Genomic DNA, 17,500 nt, shown 5'->3' on the forward strand with positions numbered 1-17,500 from the left:
CAGAAGCCACGCCTCCATCAGGAACAAGGTACACAGAAGCCACGCCTCCTTCATCAGGAACAAGGTACACAGAAGCCATGCCTCCTTCATCAGGACTGACAGAGAGGCCACGCCTCCTTCATCAGTCTCAGTCTTTCTCACTCGTGCACACACACACACACACACACACACACACACACACACAGGAAGTAACACCTGTAACACACCCTTCCTGTACTTGTTTAAATGTGAATTAGATCTGTGCTATAAACTTAAGGTCTTTGGAAGCTCCTTTTAATCTGAAAAGGTGTTTGAGATCCTCGGGCTTGGCGTGCACGTTTAATAAATTAAAAAAAACAAACAAAAAAAAAGTGTCACTAAGATGTAACTTTATTTAAAGCTCATGTAGAAAGTAAAACTGTCTCTGGAGCAGGTGCTGCACGCAGCGTAAATAAACGGCTCTGCTCAGTGTTTAGAGTAAACGCGGCGACTGAACGGATTTCACTTCCCGTATTTTGTTTTCCGTGGAAGACGTGACCATGCTGCCGGAGTCGCTTTTACAAACCTGTTCACGTTCCTCTTTTAGCTCCTCCCACTCGCGTGTCACGCGGTTACGTCTTTGTGTAAAAGATTTCTAATATACGCCACGTAAAAGCAGTCATATTTCACTCTAATTTGTGGGTGGGGCTTATACACACACATGCGCATGGATCTACTGAATCGCAGATGATACGGAGCTCAAGATCGATTAGCGTGCGTGCGTGCGTGCGTGCGTGCGTGTACACCACGTTTACGACTTTTCCCTCTCCGTGTGTTTTACCCTGTAGTTTCTGGTTCTCTCTCTCCATCCTCAGGAGGAGGATCTGCTGCAGAATAGCTTTCTTCCATAACTCTCGCAGCTCCTCCCGACTCCTCTTCCTCCTCTCCTCGGGTACCGGCCCCAGCGTACAGTCTCCGCCCCCGGCTCCGCCTCCCGCCGCCAGTCTACCGCCGACCTCGAGGGACGTTTCTCCTCTTTCTGCGAGAGACACGAGGGGAAAACACGGGTACAAGGGAATTCGTGTGTGTGTGTGTGTATGTATGCGCGTGCGTGTGTAGAACCTTCTAGAGCTTCTACGTGAAAGCAAGTAAATGTGTTTTGATACGCTTTCCTCTACGCATGACGACACTGCGTGTAACGGCCACACGGTGTCCTTTTAATTTATTTGTTTTACATTTACAGAGCAATTAAATCTCTCACACACACACTCTCATTCTGAGGATGCTTTCATGACTCATCACTCCATCATCTCTTTGTAAATAAAACCTGCTCTGTCTATCATCACTTTAAATAATAATAAATGTTGTTGTGTTCCTCTCTTTCTTTTCTTTTTTTTCTTTGAAAAAGCCGAAGTGGCGTTTTGTGGTCTGGGCTCCGCCCTGCCGCTCGGGCGGAACCGTCGACTTCTTGGTTACTTTTAACACTTCGCGCACCCATAAAGAAGGTGAGCGTTGAGTGCAAACATTCATGCGAATAAGTGTGTGTGGTGCACATAACTCCACACACACACACACACACACACACACACACACACACACGTGTAAGTGCGCCTGCCATTTTCACGAACACCCATGGGCCGTGCCTTCTGCAAATAAGCTGCTGAACAACAACAACAAGCAGCCAACACCCCGTCCAACACACACACACACGCACACACACACACACACACACACACACACACACACACACAACTTGTCCTCCAGCGAAAAAAGTGCAACACCACACCCATCGCCATTACAAAACAAACATGACTTTATTTATCAGGCCCGGCGTTGAAAGGACGTTCTCTCGGGTTCGAGCCCATTTTAATTGTACAAACAAGCGCGGCTCCGTTCTACCGAAGTCGCCCGGAGTCGTTACGGGTTTTTAATAACGAAGCATCTCTCATCACCTTGCAGTTCTTTATTATTTAAGGAACCTGCTGAACCGCCAGAGAGCTAATTAACGTCAATAATTGTTTTTGTTGTTATAATATATAATAATAATATATAATTATAATATACAACAATACGCAACGATACGGTTTTACAAATTGTTTAAAAAAAATGTTTGTTTTTTTTTAAAACCGCACACGTCCGATACGCATTCTTTCTTCTTCGTTTTCTAGGAGCTGGAAAAAAACCTTTTTTTTTTTTTTGTAGTTAATTACGAGTTCATTTACGACTTCCCAACGTGTAAATACGGACTTCCCAGGAGGACCTGAACGCACAGAAACTAACGACGCACTAATCTGCGTAGAAGAAAATAAAATAAATAATAATAATAATAATAATAATAATAATAATCGGTTGCTTCGTTGACAGATTAGCAAAGCTACGAGCTATTGTGCTAGCTACGTACACTCGCCTGAGGCACCGCTATTCTTTTTGTTTTTTTTTTTGTTATCCGTAACGTCTCTACGCACACGAGAAGTCGCACACCGCAGTGACGTGTTATTGTTCCGTTTTTGTGCGAGGGTAAACAGGAACTGACGGTAGGAACGGGAAGGAACGTCGCGAGCGGGGAACTGAAGGAAAGAAGGAACGCGCGCGTGTGTGTGCGTACGTGCGTGCGCTATAGCGTATAAGGTACACGGAGTCGTTTAATATCTGTAGCTCGTTTGCACGTAATCGTATAACGAGATCCAAAGCGAGGACACGGCAAACACTAATCCATCTCCGTCTGCACACACTCTGACACCCCGGAGCGTCAACCCCCCACCCCACCCCACCCACCCCACCCCACCCCGTCTCCGCCATTTTCTCCGGAGCGTTTGCTAACGGCGCTTACACAAACACAAATCTTTCACAATCAGACAGCGCGAGAAGTTCACAGAGGACAAAGATACACGGGCTGACAGAAGAGAACACATTCGTCATTCCTAATCGTTTCTGAAAGACGGATGAGGAGCGTCTGTAACGGACATCTTTATCCTCAGGACTTATATTTTAATCAATCCCTCCCCGAATTGGTCCGTAATATCCACTAAACATAACACGCCACCAATAGAAGGCCACAAATTACCAGTAGAGACCCACAGGGGACCATTACAGCTTCCATTAACACCAGTACAAATTCAATAAGGGTTTCTATTGGGGTTTCTTTATTCAGCAGCAGAGAAGGCAAAAAAAAAAACAACTTTGCACCAAAAGTGCACTTAAGGTCGTTTCCTGCTTCGTTTCTCGAAAAAGCCTGGAATATTCATGAGGCTCTCGGCTGTTGGCACGCCGCTGATCACACGCCAGTCAACAGGAAGCAGAGAAAGGCGGAAGTCTTGATCAACAAAATGGAAAGAATCGCCCCCCCCCCCTTTGATCTGTGAAGATCAAAGAAAGATCAAAAGGAACAACTTTATCTGAAGACCCGTTTCATCACGTGTCCAAATAACGCTCCGGAGCTTCTGTACCGCCCCGGTACAGATTATTTTCCTATAACAGCGTGTCCTGAAGTTTTTATTCCTCTTACGCGGCTCGTATTAAAGAACACGTCATAATTTTCATCCGTTTACAGTACACACACACACACACACACACACCAACAACTTCAACGTTAACTCCGATTACACACGTTCTTTTTAAAAATCCGTTTATGTTGAGTGTCCACCATACGAGTCTGCTTTGCACGTTGTTGCTATAGAAACGCGCTGTGGTGGACGATCGCGCTAACTGCTAGAGAGTGCGCTCGATGATATCTCTTCTTTTTTTTTTTTTCTGTACGTGTATGAAATACGTAAACCCTAAATGGCGTGAGGAAAAACAAAATGGAGGACACGGGGTTGGTTAGTTGGCCGTTACTACGGTACAGTTGCGGTCAGAGCTATTCAACGTCCGGTGCAAATCAGGTTCACTGTCGAAATTTACACTTTCAGCTGAAATAGTTCGGCACGACGAAAACGCTTCAAGTGGTTTCGGTCAAACTCGACTGAAAGTGCAACTTATAATGGCGCCTCTTCCATGGAAGGAGGGTCAGAAGTGCGTGGTACTTACTTAAACATTTACTGAGGTGCGGCCGAAATTACAGCCTGTATGGCGCTTTAAAATGGAGGACGTTGTTTGGTTTTCACTGGAAACAGGCCGAGCCATTATCTTCCTGTGTGTAAATGAACCTCGTCAAATGAAAGCTCGGCGTTCCGTATAAAAACCCAACCCTTAGCAAACGCACCTGGAATTTTGATAAGAGTGAAAACAGGTGCTTTAATTCATTTATTTATTTATCTGCTATGCTTTGCTTCTAATCATACGAGGAAACATTCCTCTCCGGATGGGCGTGGTCTCTCGTCCAGGATGATGATGATGATGATGACTCCGCCCCCATCCTCATGGCACGCTGACCCACTGAACATTGTGCGCACGTTATCGACGCTCCGATAATTGGTAACCTTCCCAATGTTCCTAGTAGGATTATCTTTCCATGTTCACCCCTGTGTGTGTGTGTGCGCGTGTGTGTGTGTGTGTGTGTGTGTACGTGCGCGTTACCTGCTGTATCGGAGCCTTTCTGTGGCGTAGCCACTCTGAGGAAGATCTGCTGTCTCCAGGAGTGTCTGCGCTGACGGAGTGGACTGTCCTGTCCCACCACACACACGGCTACCGGGCTGGACAGGGCCGCTACGTCTCTGCAAACGTGCGAACATAACACGACGCGTCAGACATAAACGTGACGAGTGTGTATTTGTGCGAGTGAATAAAAATGATAAAAAGAACGTAAACATGTAAGGCACAAAGTCTAAGTAAAAACCTTATTACAGTCTTTACGTATACATCAGACCTAATAGAAGTTTAGTTAGCAACCGGCGCCCTCTGGTGGTTTCCCGCATCTCCAACACGCACAACTTTGTGTGTACGGTGTTGGCGAAATTTGGATATGAATGCAAAAAAAATAAATAAATAATGTGAATTTGAATGCGATTATTCTGAATTTGCATCTCACCAACTGAACCCGAAACCGAGGCCTGTAACGCAACTCCAGGGGGGAAAACACAAAAAAAAAAAGAGAGAGAGAGAGAAAAAACGGATCCGGTGGAAAAGCACAAAGGCGTTTTCAACAACTACTGTACTATAATCATATCCAAATTTAATATAAACAAGTATTAACACGTTACATTTTCTTAATTAAAAAAAAACAAAGCAAAAAAAAAAACCACGTTAAACTGTTATTTTTTAAAAATTTATTTCAGGACTTGGAGCGATCCAATACAAGGAAGTATGATACGAGTATGAAAAGAAGAGCTGGAATTAGAAAAGAAAGAGAGAGAGAGAGATAAAGGAAGCACCTGTGTTTCGGCGAGAGGAAGGAGTCATCGTGCTCCTCTACAGGAGCCAGAAACTTTAAGAAGTTTGGAACAGAAGAAGAATAAGACAGTCTGGCCCTCAATCCACTGAGAGAGAGAGAGAGAAATAGGAGGGATGGTGAAAGAAAGAGAGACAGAGAGAACAGAGAGAGATACAGAGCTGTGTAGAAGTATTCGCTCCCCATTTAACTTTTCCACATTCAAATCCATTTCAGTTCCGGGTAGTAATACTAAAAAAAAATAAAAGAAAAAAAAGAAATGTGGTACAAAGGTTCAAGGGGGCGCGAATACTTATGCAAAACCCCGTTAATACAGAGAGGAGAATCCAAATGCATGCGAAACCGTTTTTTTGTTTGTTTGTTTTTTTTAAACAGAGGATTAAAAGTCTCCATTAAACGGCGTCTTACGTTGATGTACTTCCTTCTGAAACAGGAAGTCAGACTGACGCCAAGTCGAAGTGCTAGCATTAAGGAGAGAGGGGGCGGGGCTTCAGAGAACTCAAAACACTCGCATCGAAAACGTCGATCGTTTTTAGATTCACGTGTCATTGGCTGCACTTTTATCGCGGTCGAATAAATAAATAAATAAAGAAAGAAAGAAAGAAAGAAAGAAAGAAAGGCTTTTCGTGTGTTTCTGAGCGATAATTTAAATCTGTTCACAAAACGTCTTTTCTGCTTCTAGATGTTACGTAATTTATTTAAAAAACAAAAAGTACTCTCGAACTCCGTTTCTCCCCACAGGTTGTTTTTTAAAAAAAAAAAAAATGATAAAAACTAACATTTTGTTGGCAAAACTATTTAACATTTATTGTACAAAAGTTTTCAATTGTCGTGTTGTCGTCATAGCGACCGCTCCTGTTCAGCGAATATTCCCATGTACAGAGACACTTCTCCAAATTCACCTCGAGCCGCACCGTCCTAACAAATAAAACGATCGTTTTAGTCTAACTAGCTAAAAAAAATCCGTTTCTAATTTCTAGCCGAAACGTTTTTACAACTTTTTAAAAATACGTTTGTAATTTTAACCGCGAGATAATTAACAAACTTAACAATATGTGGTGATACAAAATTCTGTCTATAATCACCTACCTTTAAAAGATCCAGTGTGTATCAATTAAGAACCACATAAACTCAAACACACACACACACACACACACACACACACACACACCTCTTGAGGGGTTTTGTGAGCTGCTCAAAGGCTCTCGGCTTCATCAGTCTCGCATAGGCAGGAGAGGAAGAGAAGGGGAGGTGTGAGGAAGAGGAAGGAGCAGAGGAGGAAGGAGCGGAGGAGATCGTATCGCCGACGTGAGCCGACCTGACGGAGACGGTGGAACGTTCACGGGAGAAAAAAACGAAGGAGAAAATGAGCGACTAATAGATGAGACGAGACGAGATGAGAACAGAAACACAGCGAGTGTGGAACAATAAACCAAAGTGGGGAATATGAACGGAGAGGAAGTGACTGTTTCCAAAAGAGGAAGTGGCTGTGCAGGAGATGGGAAGTGAAAAGGGCAGAGGGTATCTGTAACGCAGTGTTGTTGTTGTTGTTTTTTCTCACTTGCTCTGATGATGAGGCGAGTCGGTGCTGACGGAGTAATGGCGTACGAGTTTGGGCTTGCTCGCGGCCGTGACCTGCTCGCTTGGGACGCTCAGGCTGCTCGCGCACATCGACGGAGAGTGACTGATCGTACTCGCTCGCCTCCTGAAGCTCTGAGCCTGGGGGTCGTGACCTTCTTGATCCGCGTCTCTCGAGCCGGCCTCCAGAAACTTCAGGTCCCCTGTGGAATTGTGGGAGCGGAGCGGGGTGGACGGCAGGTGGAGGAGGGGCGGCGACGGCGGTTCCACCGAGATGATATCCTGAGGACGTGATCAGATGACATGGCTAATAGATCATCACTGTCTGTATTTTAAGTTCTAGCTGAAAAGACCTCTAACACATGTTAGAGGCAAGAGTACAAGACGAGTTGCACGTATACATGCAAGTGTGGTCGAGACCTGATGTGCGCTGCTGCTGACGGTGGAGTTTGAGGAGGTGCTGTCGCTGCTCTCTCTCTGTAACCGGGACCTACTGTTGCTCTGTTGAGAAATAAATAAATAAAGAAATGTCCGCAGGGGCCAATACTTATGCACAACACAACGTATATGAATTTTTACATCTGAGTATCCTGTTCAGAGGATAAGAAAAAGATTAAAAGCTGGATACATGTTATTACAGAGTGTTTACTCACCAGTGTGTGTGCGCGCGTGCGTGTGTGCGTGTGTGTACCTTCCATATCCCTTCCAGTGACTCCGTGAGCGATCTTTTGGCTCGACTCTTCAGCTGTTCCAGACGCAGCCGGCTGCTGCTCACGCTGCCTTCGGGACCTGTACATGTCTCCTCACACACCGCTGGAGCTTCCTGTCGCACACACACAGGCAAAAACTTTACAAAATGAACAAAAAATAACACACGACCCGAACAGATCTAACCCTGCTGGAGAAAGTTAAACCAATAAAAACACTGTATACGCTGTGTATAAAGCGTGTGTGTGTGTTTGTGGTACCTGTTGTGTTTGCGCGATGTGTGTGTGCGTGTGTGTCTTCTGTCTCTCTTCATAGAGTCGCCTCAAGCACGATAAGACCAGCTCGTTTTCCTCCTGGTCCGACTTCGGTCTGGCATTCTACACACACGCACACACACACACACACACACACACACACACACACACAGAGACATTGAGACATATCGCAATAACATCCCATAAATAACATTTAATATCTACATGCTGTGTAGATGTGCTTTATATCTGATTCTTCTTATTTATTAATATATTACATTTGATATAATTGTCCAGATATTACGCTTTTTTATTCCTAAAGAAGGGAATTTTTCACACTTGCGCTCGGCTTTGTGTGGCCGCGCTTTCCTCTATTTTTTACTGCACACGTTCGTTATATTAAAGCGTCTTCCTTTTTGCAGATAAGCGCAGTTCTCAAAATGGCCACTAGAGGTCGCCTCTAACCCGCTTTTCTCATCGCCCGCCCCTCCGTGACCAGCTAAGGAAATCCTTCAGCAAAATATGCTAACACTGCAAATAATGAGTACCAGAGCCCACTGTTAAGGACTTGACTGCTTTAAAACCCTTGAAAAATCTTGACAGAAATCTGGATGTCGATTCAGATCCCTAACGCGAGCAGAACGAAAGAAACCCTTGGCTCTTCTTCAAGCATGCAGAAAACCAGTTACACCACTTCTGCAACTCGGACGCTTTCGTCTTTTAACACCGGATCTCGAGAACATATTTGACCTCGAATAACCCTGTAATGTAGAGGAGAGAAAAAAAAGCTTCGTTTTTTCAACTGATATAAAAAAAAGTTTTCATATTATAGCAGGGGTTCACAAACATTTCGGCCAAACGATCTCAAGCGTACGTTATGGATTTTTGCGTCACCCGACGACATGGGCGGCATTTCTTACACACTCGTGCACGTTTAAAAATAAATAAATAAATAAATAAATAAATAATGAAACAAGAACGTTTTACGTCGAAGAAAACGTCCCGTTGTCGTCGTGACTGCTGTCATGAACCGCCTTACTAAGCTGGAGAAATCCAGAAGACTGCTACGTAAACGGACCTTCCGGTAGGTTTCGAGGCGCCGTGATGGGAAAAACGGCTACTGTTAACGCTCGATAACAGTCTAGGATAGTACACGAGTACGTAAATCAGGAAAGGACGAAGAAAAAGGACGGAAATGACACGTGATCGTTTGAACGCGGTTTGTCCGAATGTGAAGGTTATTATGTGCAAACGGTTATTATAATGGGGCGTCATACCCACCAGGGTGGTCTCGAACACGCACGCCTGCTCCTGATTATCCAGAAAAGCCACGTGCTTCTGCAACTCCAGTTTAGCCTTGGATGCAGTGAGACCTACACACACACACACACACACACACACACACAAACAAATCATTCGCAGGAGCATTTACTCAAGAAATTCGGTGTTCGTGACAATCCAGTCCCTCTCATCCAGTGCTTCATTCATGAGTTTGTGTAAATTTACTGCTAAGGAGACTCGCTAACGTGAACCTCGAGCGTTTATTTATTTCAGTTACACACCAATTTAACGAAACTCTGTCTTTAAAACGTTCTGCCGTCGTCTTGACTGTTGTCATGAGCCACGTCGCAAATCGAAAAAGGCTCTGACCTTACGTCCAGAAGGATTTCAGCTCCATCTTTGCCTTTTATTGAGCTTTGTGGGCGTGGCTAAGTCAAAAATTTCAATCAGCTGCGCCCTGAATGTGCTTGGTTGATTTATGGATGAGTGGTGTTGATTGAAATGTGCTAAGTACAATGAGTTGTAGTTGCAGTTGCAGTGCGTGTGACGTGGTTCTGACCCTCGATGCGGTCACAGAGCCGGTGCAGCTGCTGCATGGGGCAGGAGTCACACTGCAGGCTCTGGGTCCTAGTGCTCTTCTGCAGGGCGGCCACGGAGAACGCTTGCTTCAGAGTCAGCATGATCTCATCCACCTGCCCATGGGATTAGTACCCCCCCCAAAAAAACCCACAAAAACAGTCAAACAAACAGTTACACATCCTGAACTCCACACTGATCATCAGATTTAATGATAATATCTGTTCGTCATAACGCTCGGGTCTTTAACAGATCCTCACCAGAGCCTCGTCTGTACACTGGAACACGTAGCACACAAACTGGCAGCTCCCTCCGTCATCTGACTCTCTACAGATAAACCCGAAATGATCCACGTGCCTTATACCCTGCACACAGAGACGTTTTTTAGACCATGTTTAAACGGCTGATTATAAAAAAGTGCTCCGAAATTACTTCGCGTAATAAACACGAACCGCCTACAAAGATGATCTCGATGAGCCAAAGTACACATTTCAGCTGACAGTTGAGTAAAAGTGTTTCAGGCCACGCCTCCTTCTCTGTGATTGACATGCACTGAAGCCTGATTGAGTGGAACTAATAACCACAGAGGCCACGCCTCCTTAAGTAGGACTAATAGGCACAGAGGCCACACGTCCTTAAGAAGAGCTAATAGGCACAGAGGCCACGCCTCCTTAAGAAGAGCTAAACACAGAGGCCACGCCTCCTTCAGTGACTCACAGAGACCTTAAAATAAATCAGAAGGGGTCTTTTTCCTTCTTCTTTATAGTCAAAGGGGTCCCTAGGCAAAAAAAAGCCTGAGAACTATCGATAGAGTGTCCGTGTGCGTGTGTGTGTGCATGTGTGTGCGTGTGTGAGACCTGTGAGCAGAAAGAGATTTCCCTGAAGCTCTTCTCGATGGCCACTTTCTTACTGTCAGGACTCACTAGGAAGATCTGAGAGCGCCCGATCTACAAAAAAAAAGAAAAGACATAAAAGTGAGTGAGTGAGTGTGTGTGTGTGTGTGTGTGTGTGAGAGAGAGAAACAGAGAATGAGCTGTTAAATGTTAAAGGTTGCTCACACACACACACACACACACTCACATCATCCTATTTCTATCAATCATTCAGTGAAACCAGTGTGTTCAAACGTCCTCCAGGCTAGTGTGTGTGTGTGTGTGTGTGTGTGTGTGTGTGTGTGTGTGTGCGCGCGCCATCAGTGTGGTTTCACTAGCACAAGACAAGCATTTTTCCACACTGAGGTGAGACCATAGCTGGCGAGTTTACTTTGCGTGCGTGTGTGCGAGAAACGTTGTTCCGGTCTCTCCTGAAAACCGAAGAGACCGTCAGCCCCCGCATCTCTACAGCACACAAATGTACGACAGTAATCGGACCGGTCCATCCCTGTTCTCTCAGGACGTTATTTACCTGAACCTTTTTAAATCTGAGCTCCGGCATTAGGACACGCATGTGTGTGTGTGTGTGTGTGTGTGTGTGTGTGTTAAAGAGGGATAGAATGGTGGGAGTAGCTAAAAAAAGTAACTTAATATCTCTGCAGGGAGAAAGCATAGCAACCTAACCACCTAAGACTCACACACACACACACACACACACACACACACACACACACACACACACAGAGAGACAGAGAGTAAACATGCTCAGGATTAACACACTTTCCCCAAATGCCTGATTCAGCTTTTACCCCTCTGCGTGACCATTGTTAACCTGGTTGTGTATTTTACGTGACAGAAACTGCAGAATGGTGGATCGGCTCTTCAGGAACGATCAGAAACCAAGTCCGCTCCGGATCCTTCGTCACTCACGCTGCTTCTTTACCAGCGTTTACAGTGAAATTCACGTTCCCAGGCAAAATAAAATGACGTATTGTAAAATGACGTACAGACTTCCTGCGTTATTTGTTTACTCGAGTTCGATGCTGACCGTGAAATCAAGGAAACGCCGCGATATTCATCGGAGCTTGTGACAAATTTTCAAGATCACCGTGTGATGTCATCATAACGCGTCCGGGCCCGGACCTGCGGGAAATCTGCCGTAATTTCGAAAAAATCGTCGCAAGCTCCTCCGAATATCGCGGCGTCTCCTTGATTCCGCGATCATTTCTGCGGTCGCGAAAATCCTGGAGGGACTGAATATTTTTAGGAAATCCAGGTCCGGGTCGTTTTCCATGACGAGTCTTAAAATCGTAAGGTTTAACGGTTCAACGGTCAACGTGGCGTCGCAGGAAAATAATCTGGTGCGGCTGACGCTGCTTCACATTTGTCCAAAATAAGAATGTTAATGTTAGTGGTTATTTTTGTGTGTGTGTGTGTGTGTGTGTGTGTGTGTGTTTGTTGACCGTGAATAACATGGTCCTGTTCTCCTGCAGGCTGGTGGGCTGGACTCCGGCGGCTCCGTTCGCCGATCGGCGCTGTAGCTCTGGCGAGAGGCCGTTCTCGTCCAGCGCCTGCAGAGACGGGAAGCTCGGATCTCTCCGGAAAAACAGCGCCCTCTTTCCTCCTCCATCCGCTCCCTCGTTCGCACCGTTTAGCAACTGCAGCACAAAGAAGCACAAGCGTGTTACCTCGAGCAGGCTTGAGGCTACTACATGTACTATTGCTAGGCATACCACAGCACTCCCGGATTTCTCTAATCTGATTGGTCAGATCATAAACGCGTTAGCATAAACGTGCGTAATCGTTGATACGGCGACGTTTTTTACGGAAGTCTCCGGTGTCAGCGCTTCGAGGTTTCTCTGTATTTATATTAGATCTATATTCTTTCTCTGTGTCGTTCTGTAATGAATGAAAAGGTTTATTGGTCGTAGAGTTGCTGTGGTATCAGAGGAATAAAACACTTCAGGATGTGTTTGATTATTTTTGGATTATTGTGGAACGGACTTGACGTTGACCTGCGAGAGGGAGAAGGCTCTCCTGAAGCCGGCAGAGAGGGAGGTGGTAGCGTTGGCTCGGCTGAACTTCTCAATGCACTCGTCTATCAGCGCCGGGGGAGCGTTCTTCCGGGCCACCACCGCCCGCCCGCAGAACAGCACCTCGAACTTTTTGGCGAAGGCCGTCGCCGATTCCGGGGTGTCCTGACAACTGCTGTCTTGTTGAGAGTCACCGGGCTGGGCGGTAGGCGTGTCCTCCTGACGGGCGGAGCTTTTACTGGCCTGCCTGAGGGTGCTGATGATTTCTGGGACCTGGAAGAAAAACACAATCAGTGATTTACCTGGATATAATTCTATAATTATAGGCACCAATACCTACAGAGGCCACGCCTCCTTAACTAAAACTAAAATGCCCATAGGCCACACCTCCTTAACTAAAAGCAATGTGTCCTTAAGAACTAATAAGCACAGATGAGGCCACGCCTCCTTAAGTAAAACTAAAATGCCCATAGGCCACGCCTCCTAAAGAATAGCCACCGAAGCCATGCCTCCTTAAGAACTAATAGGCGCAGAGGCAGCCATGCCTCCTTAAGTAGAACTAATAGGCACAGAGAAGGCCACGCCCCCTTAAGTAGAACTAATAGGCACAGGAGGCCACACCCCGTTCAGTAGAACTAATAAGCACAGAGGCCACGCCCCCTTAAGTAGAACTAATAGGCACAGAGGAGGCCACACCCCCTTCAGTAGAACTAATAGGCACAGAGGAGGCCACGCCTCCTTAAGTAGAACTAATAAGCACAAAGGCGAATACAGTCTGTTTATTTTTAAACCTGAATGCAATTAAATAATAAATAATAATAAATAGAAATGAAGCGTTAAATCGTACGTTATTGAAGCTCCCTATTGAAATTGTGTAAAAATAATTGAAAAGTAATTTGTGCTACAGTGAGGAAGTGGAAAAAAGAAGGAGGATGCACAGAGGCTGCTATTCTCAGAAGCGTTAAATCTACCAGGGGAAGAAGAAGTGGCCAGTGGAAATAATTAAAACCAACGTGTGTGTGTGTGTGTGTGTGTGTGTGTGTGAGAGACAGAGAGAGCGACAGACAGAACAAATGCTTTTCCATTCCAACCAATCTGTCAATATAAACATCACAAACCCCCAGATTCACACAAATGGACACGCACGTGCTGTAACTCTCGATCACGTGACGTTTTCCTCGCCGGCGATTTCTCCACTTCACTTTTTCTTCTTTTTTCAACAGATCAGCGATCGAACCCTGTACACGCCACAACTCTCGAACCTGATCAGTCAGAAGGCCTTGTACGTTAACGCGCTCCTAATACGTTATCGTTGCTATAGTAACGGCTCGTTCTCCTTAATCCCAGTTTAATAATAAACCGCGTAGCACACGTGCGTGTGTGTAGCTGCAGGTCATCTGAATGAAAAACAGGAAGACGAGGAGAGGATTAAAGCGCCGCCGCATCACGCTCTAAAGACAGAGGTGACGTGAGGGCTAATGCTTCCGCACCTCCACCGCAAGGCATTGTGGGTAATGTAGGAAAACTAAAAAGTGGAAACATTTTGATGAAGAAGGGAAAAGAACGAGAGAGAGAATGTGGGTGTAGCTGGGTCTTGTCGAGTCTTGTCCAGAAAAGGAATGCAAAATGCATTAAGAACATGCCGTGATTTAGGCTACACACACACACACACACACACACACACACTCAGAAGCTTGCTGGTTGTGGCCCGAGCCCAACCTAATGACGTTTAATGCCAACCAAATGCCAGCTTGCCAGAGTGCAAACTGCATGATGTGATGAAAGCGTGCACGCACGCACACACACACACACACACGCGCGCGCACACACACACACACACACACACCTCAATGGGAGCTTTGTGTCATGTAATGGAAGAAAAATAAAACGAGGCCCACCCTTCCTTTCAACAGGTGACTCCGTGTGTGTGTGTGTGTGTGTGTGTGTGTGTGTGTGTGTGTGTGTGTTTAGTCTGACACATACTACTTCTCATATGAAGCAACCTTGTCACTCAGCATACAGGAAAACACTCGCTTCTGATTGGCCAAGACACGTCTGTGACATCACAAGTTCTTTTTATGAGATTTTTCTCAACTCTGTGTGAATCCATTACGACGAATCCGCAGGAACGAGTCCCTTCACGTGGTTATTTACACACTTCGTATCCGTGTGCACTGTTTCAGCGACACTGTTCGGTTCTCGCTCTTCCTCGGTTCTTCTCTTATTCTCCAGTCGTACAGATCGGTGCACGCTGAAGACCTGCTGAAGATAAACCGCACGCCTGTGGGGTTTTTAAAAGGTCTGCGTGTGTAAAGCTCGAGCGGCACGGTCGTAAAGGGTAAAAAGATATTCGCCATTATTGCTGTTCAGGGAAAAATCTTGGAACTTGAACTTTCTCTTCTGGTGTTTGGAGGAGCAGCATCATTTTATTTTATACATTTTGAATCTTGAATCGTTTTGAATCACTGAATCATTTTGAGATCACTGAATCGTTTCCACTCACTGAATCGTACTGAATCTATGAATAATCCTGAATCATTTTGAAATCACTGAATCCGTCTGAATCTTTCATCATTTTCAGTCACTGATTCGTTCTGAATTCCTGAATGATCTTGAATCATTTTGAATCACTGAATCATTTTCACTCACTGACTCATTCTGAATCTCTGAATGATCTCGAATCATTTTGAATCACTGAATCATTCTAATTCACGGAATCATTTTGAAAGATTTTTACTCACTGACTTATTCTGAATCGTTTTGAGTCAATGAATCGTTTAAATTCCTGTCCACAGAAAGTATTTCGTGAAGAAAATACGACAGCATATAGATACGGGTGTGTACGAGGACACACACACACACACACCACTCACCTTAATCAGCCAGTTTAACATTGAAGGCATGGCCGAGATATCTCTCTCTCTCTCTACATGTCTCTCTTCCTTTCCTTCTTGATCATTAATCCGCAGCACTTTTTTGTCGTGCAATCCTCCTCTCCTCTTCTTTTTCTTTTCCTCCTCTCTTTTTCAGGACTTGTCTCCTCTTGTGCTCCGATGTTTCTCACGAGAGCACTACCTTTTACTCATCGCTCTCACTCTCTCTCCCCCCCGCCTCGCTCACGCTCTCTCTCCCCCCCCTCACTCTCTCTCCTCTCGCTCGCTCTCGGTCTCCTCTCGCTCTCTCTCTCAGCACCTTCTCATGCTACTTGACCTCATGCTGTTTTCTCTACGAGTGTGTGTGCATGTGAGTGAGTGCATGTGAGTGAGTTTGTGTGTGAGTGTGTGTGTGTGCAGTCTCTCGTATTCATCCGTTTCTCAGAGGAGACTGATGCCACACGAGGCCTAAAAAGCAACTGAGTCAGACAAACACACAGCTGTTCCCCTGCCACCTCACACACACACACACACACACACACACACACACACTCTCTCTCAGGAAGTCAGATAAGCTGATAGAACTGTGACTAATCTTAAAATAAGACAATGCGTAACTCGAGTCATGAAACACACACACTACAGATGCGGCGGTTTTTATCTCACAGTCTGAGATTTAATTTAAATTAAAAACAGAAAACCGAGGGAGTGATGGAGTTACTTCCTTTTTCTCTTCCATTACACACCGCGGCGTAGTGAAGCGGAGACCTAACCTAACACAACCTAACACAGTAAAGAGATTTCAGACATTCACAACATTCTGTCCATCATACAATCAGAAATTATCAGAGGGACAGAAACAAAAAACGAGAGAGTAAGAAAGGGGAAAACGGAAAGAAAGAGAGAGACACAATGACAGAAAAGCAGAGAAAAAGACAGAAAGAAAGAAGATGAAAGAGAGAAAAACAGAGACAGATAGAGATAGACAGAAAGACACCCTACCTCACTACACCCTTCCTCACTACATCCTCACTATACCCTCACTACACCCTACCTCACTACATCCTCACTACACCCTACCTCACTATACCCTCACTACACCCTACCTCACTACATCCTCACTACACCCTACCTCACTACATCCTCACTACACCCTACCTCACTACATCCTCACTACATCCTTCCTCACTACACCCTACCTCACTACATCCTCACTATACCCTCACTACACCCTACCTCACTACACCCTACCTCACTACATCCTCACTACACCCTACCTCACTATACCCTTCCTCACTACATCCTCACTACACCCTACCTCACTACATCCTCACTACACCCTTCCTCACTACATCCTCACTATACCCTCACTACACCCTACCTCACTACATCCTCACTACACCCTACCTCACTATACCCTCACTACACCCTACCTCACTACATCCTCACTACATCCTTCCTCACTACACCCTACCTCACTACATCCTCACTATACCCTCACTACACCCTACCTCACTACACCCTACCTCACTACATCCTCACTACACCCTACCTCACTATACCCTTCCTCACTACATCCTCACTACACCCTCACTACACCCTACCTCACTACATCCTCACTACACCCTACCTCACTATACCCTTCCTCACTACATCCTCACTATACCCTCACTACACCCTACCTCACTACATCCTCACTACACCCTACCTCACTATACCCTCACTACACCCTACCTCACTACATCCTTCCTCACTACACCCTACCTCACTACATCCTCACTATACCCTCACTACACCCTACCTCACTACACCCTACCTCACTACATCCTCACTATACCCTCACTACACCCTACCTCACTACACCCTACCTCACTATACCCTTCCTCACTACATCCTCACTACACCCTCACTACACCCTACCTCACTACATCCTCACTACACCCTACCTCACTATACCCTTCCTCACTACATCCTCACTACACCCTCACTACACCCTACCTCACTACATCCTCACTACACCCTACCTCACTATACCCTTCCT

At 45.5% G+C, this 17,500-nt stretch overlaps 1 protein-coding gene across 5 annotated transcripts in view; it reads right to left on the minus strand.

Moving 5' to 3' along the window:
• tbc1d1 (TBC1 (tre-2/USP6, BUB2, cdc16) domain family, member 1) overlaps positions 1-17,500 on the minus strand; it is a 39,842-nt gene that overhangs the window by 8,469 nt on the left and 13,873 nt on the right. For 2 of the 5 annotated variants that reach the window (XM_053619625.1, XM_053619628.1), the window contains 14 exons: positions 12,569-12,859; positions 12,017-12,211; positions 10,539-10,628; positions 9,942-10,046; positions 9,665-9,797; positions 9,106-9,197; positions 7,831-7,947; positions 7,554-7,685; positions 7,283-7,363; positions 6,846-7,144; positions 6,456-6,602; positions 5,268-5,372; positions 4,474-4,610; positions 800-997 (listed from right to left, as the gene is read on the minus strand). In XM_053619625.1, coding sequence (XP_053475600.1) covers positions 800-997; positions 4,474-4,610; positions 5,268-5,372; positions 6,456-6,602; positions 6,846-7,144; positions 7,283-7,363; positions 7,554-7,685; positions 7,831-7,947; positions 9,106-9,197; positions 9,665-9,797; positions 9,942-10,046; positions 10,539-10,628; positions 12,017-12,211; positions 12,569-12,859 — 2,122 coding nt within the window. Of the gene's footprint in view, positions 1-799; positions 998-4,473; positions 4,611-5,267; positions 5,373-6,455; positions 6,603-6,845; positions 7,145-7,282; positions 7,364-7,553; positions 7,686-7,830; positions 7,948-9,105; positions 9,198-9,664; positions 9,798-9,941; positions 10,047-10,538; positions 10,629-12,016; positions 12,212-12,568; positions 12,860-15,459; positions 15,702-17,500 lie in introns of those variants that run through there. The other 3 variants (XM_053619629.1, XM_053619626.1, XM_053619627.1) reach the window with 3 other exon arrangements.

This window comes from Ictalurus furcatus, chromosome 29, assembly GCF_023375685.1.
Source record: "Ictalurus furcatus strain D&B chromosome 29, Billie_1.0, whole genome shotgun sequence".
NCBI lineage: Eukaryota > Metazoa > Chordata > Actinopteri > Siluriformes > Ictaluridae > Ictalurus > Ictalurus furcatus.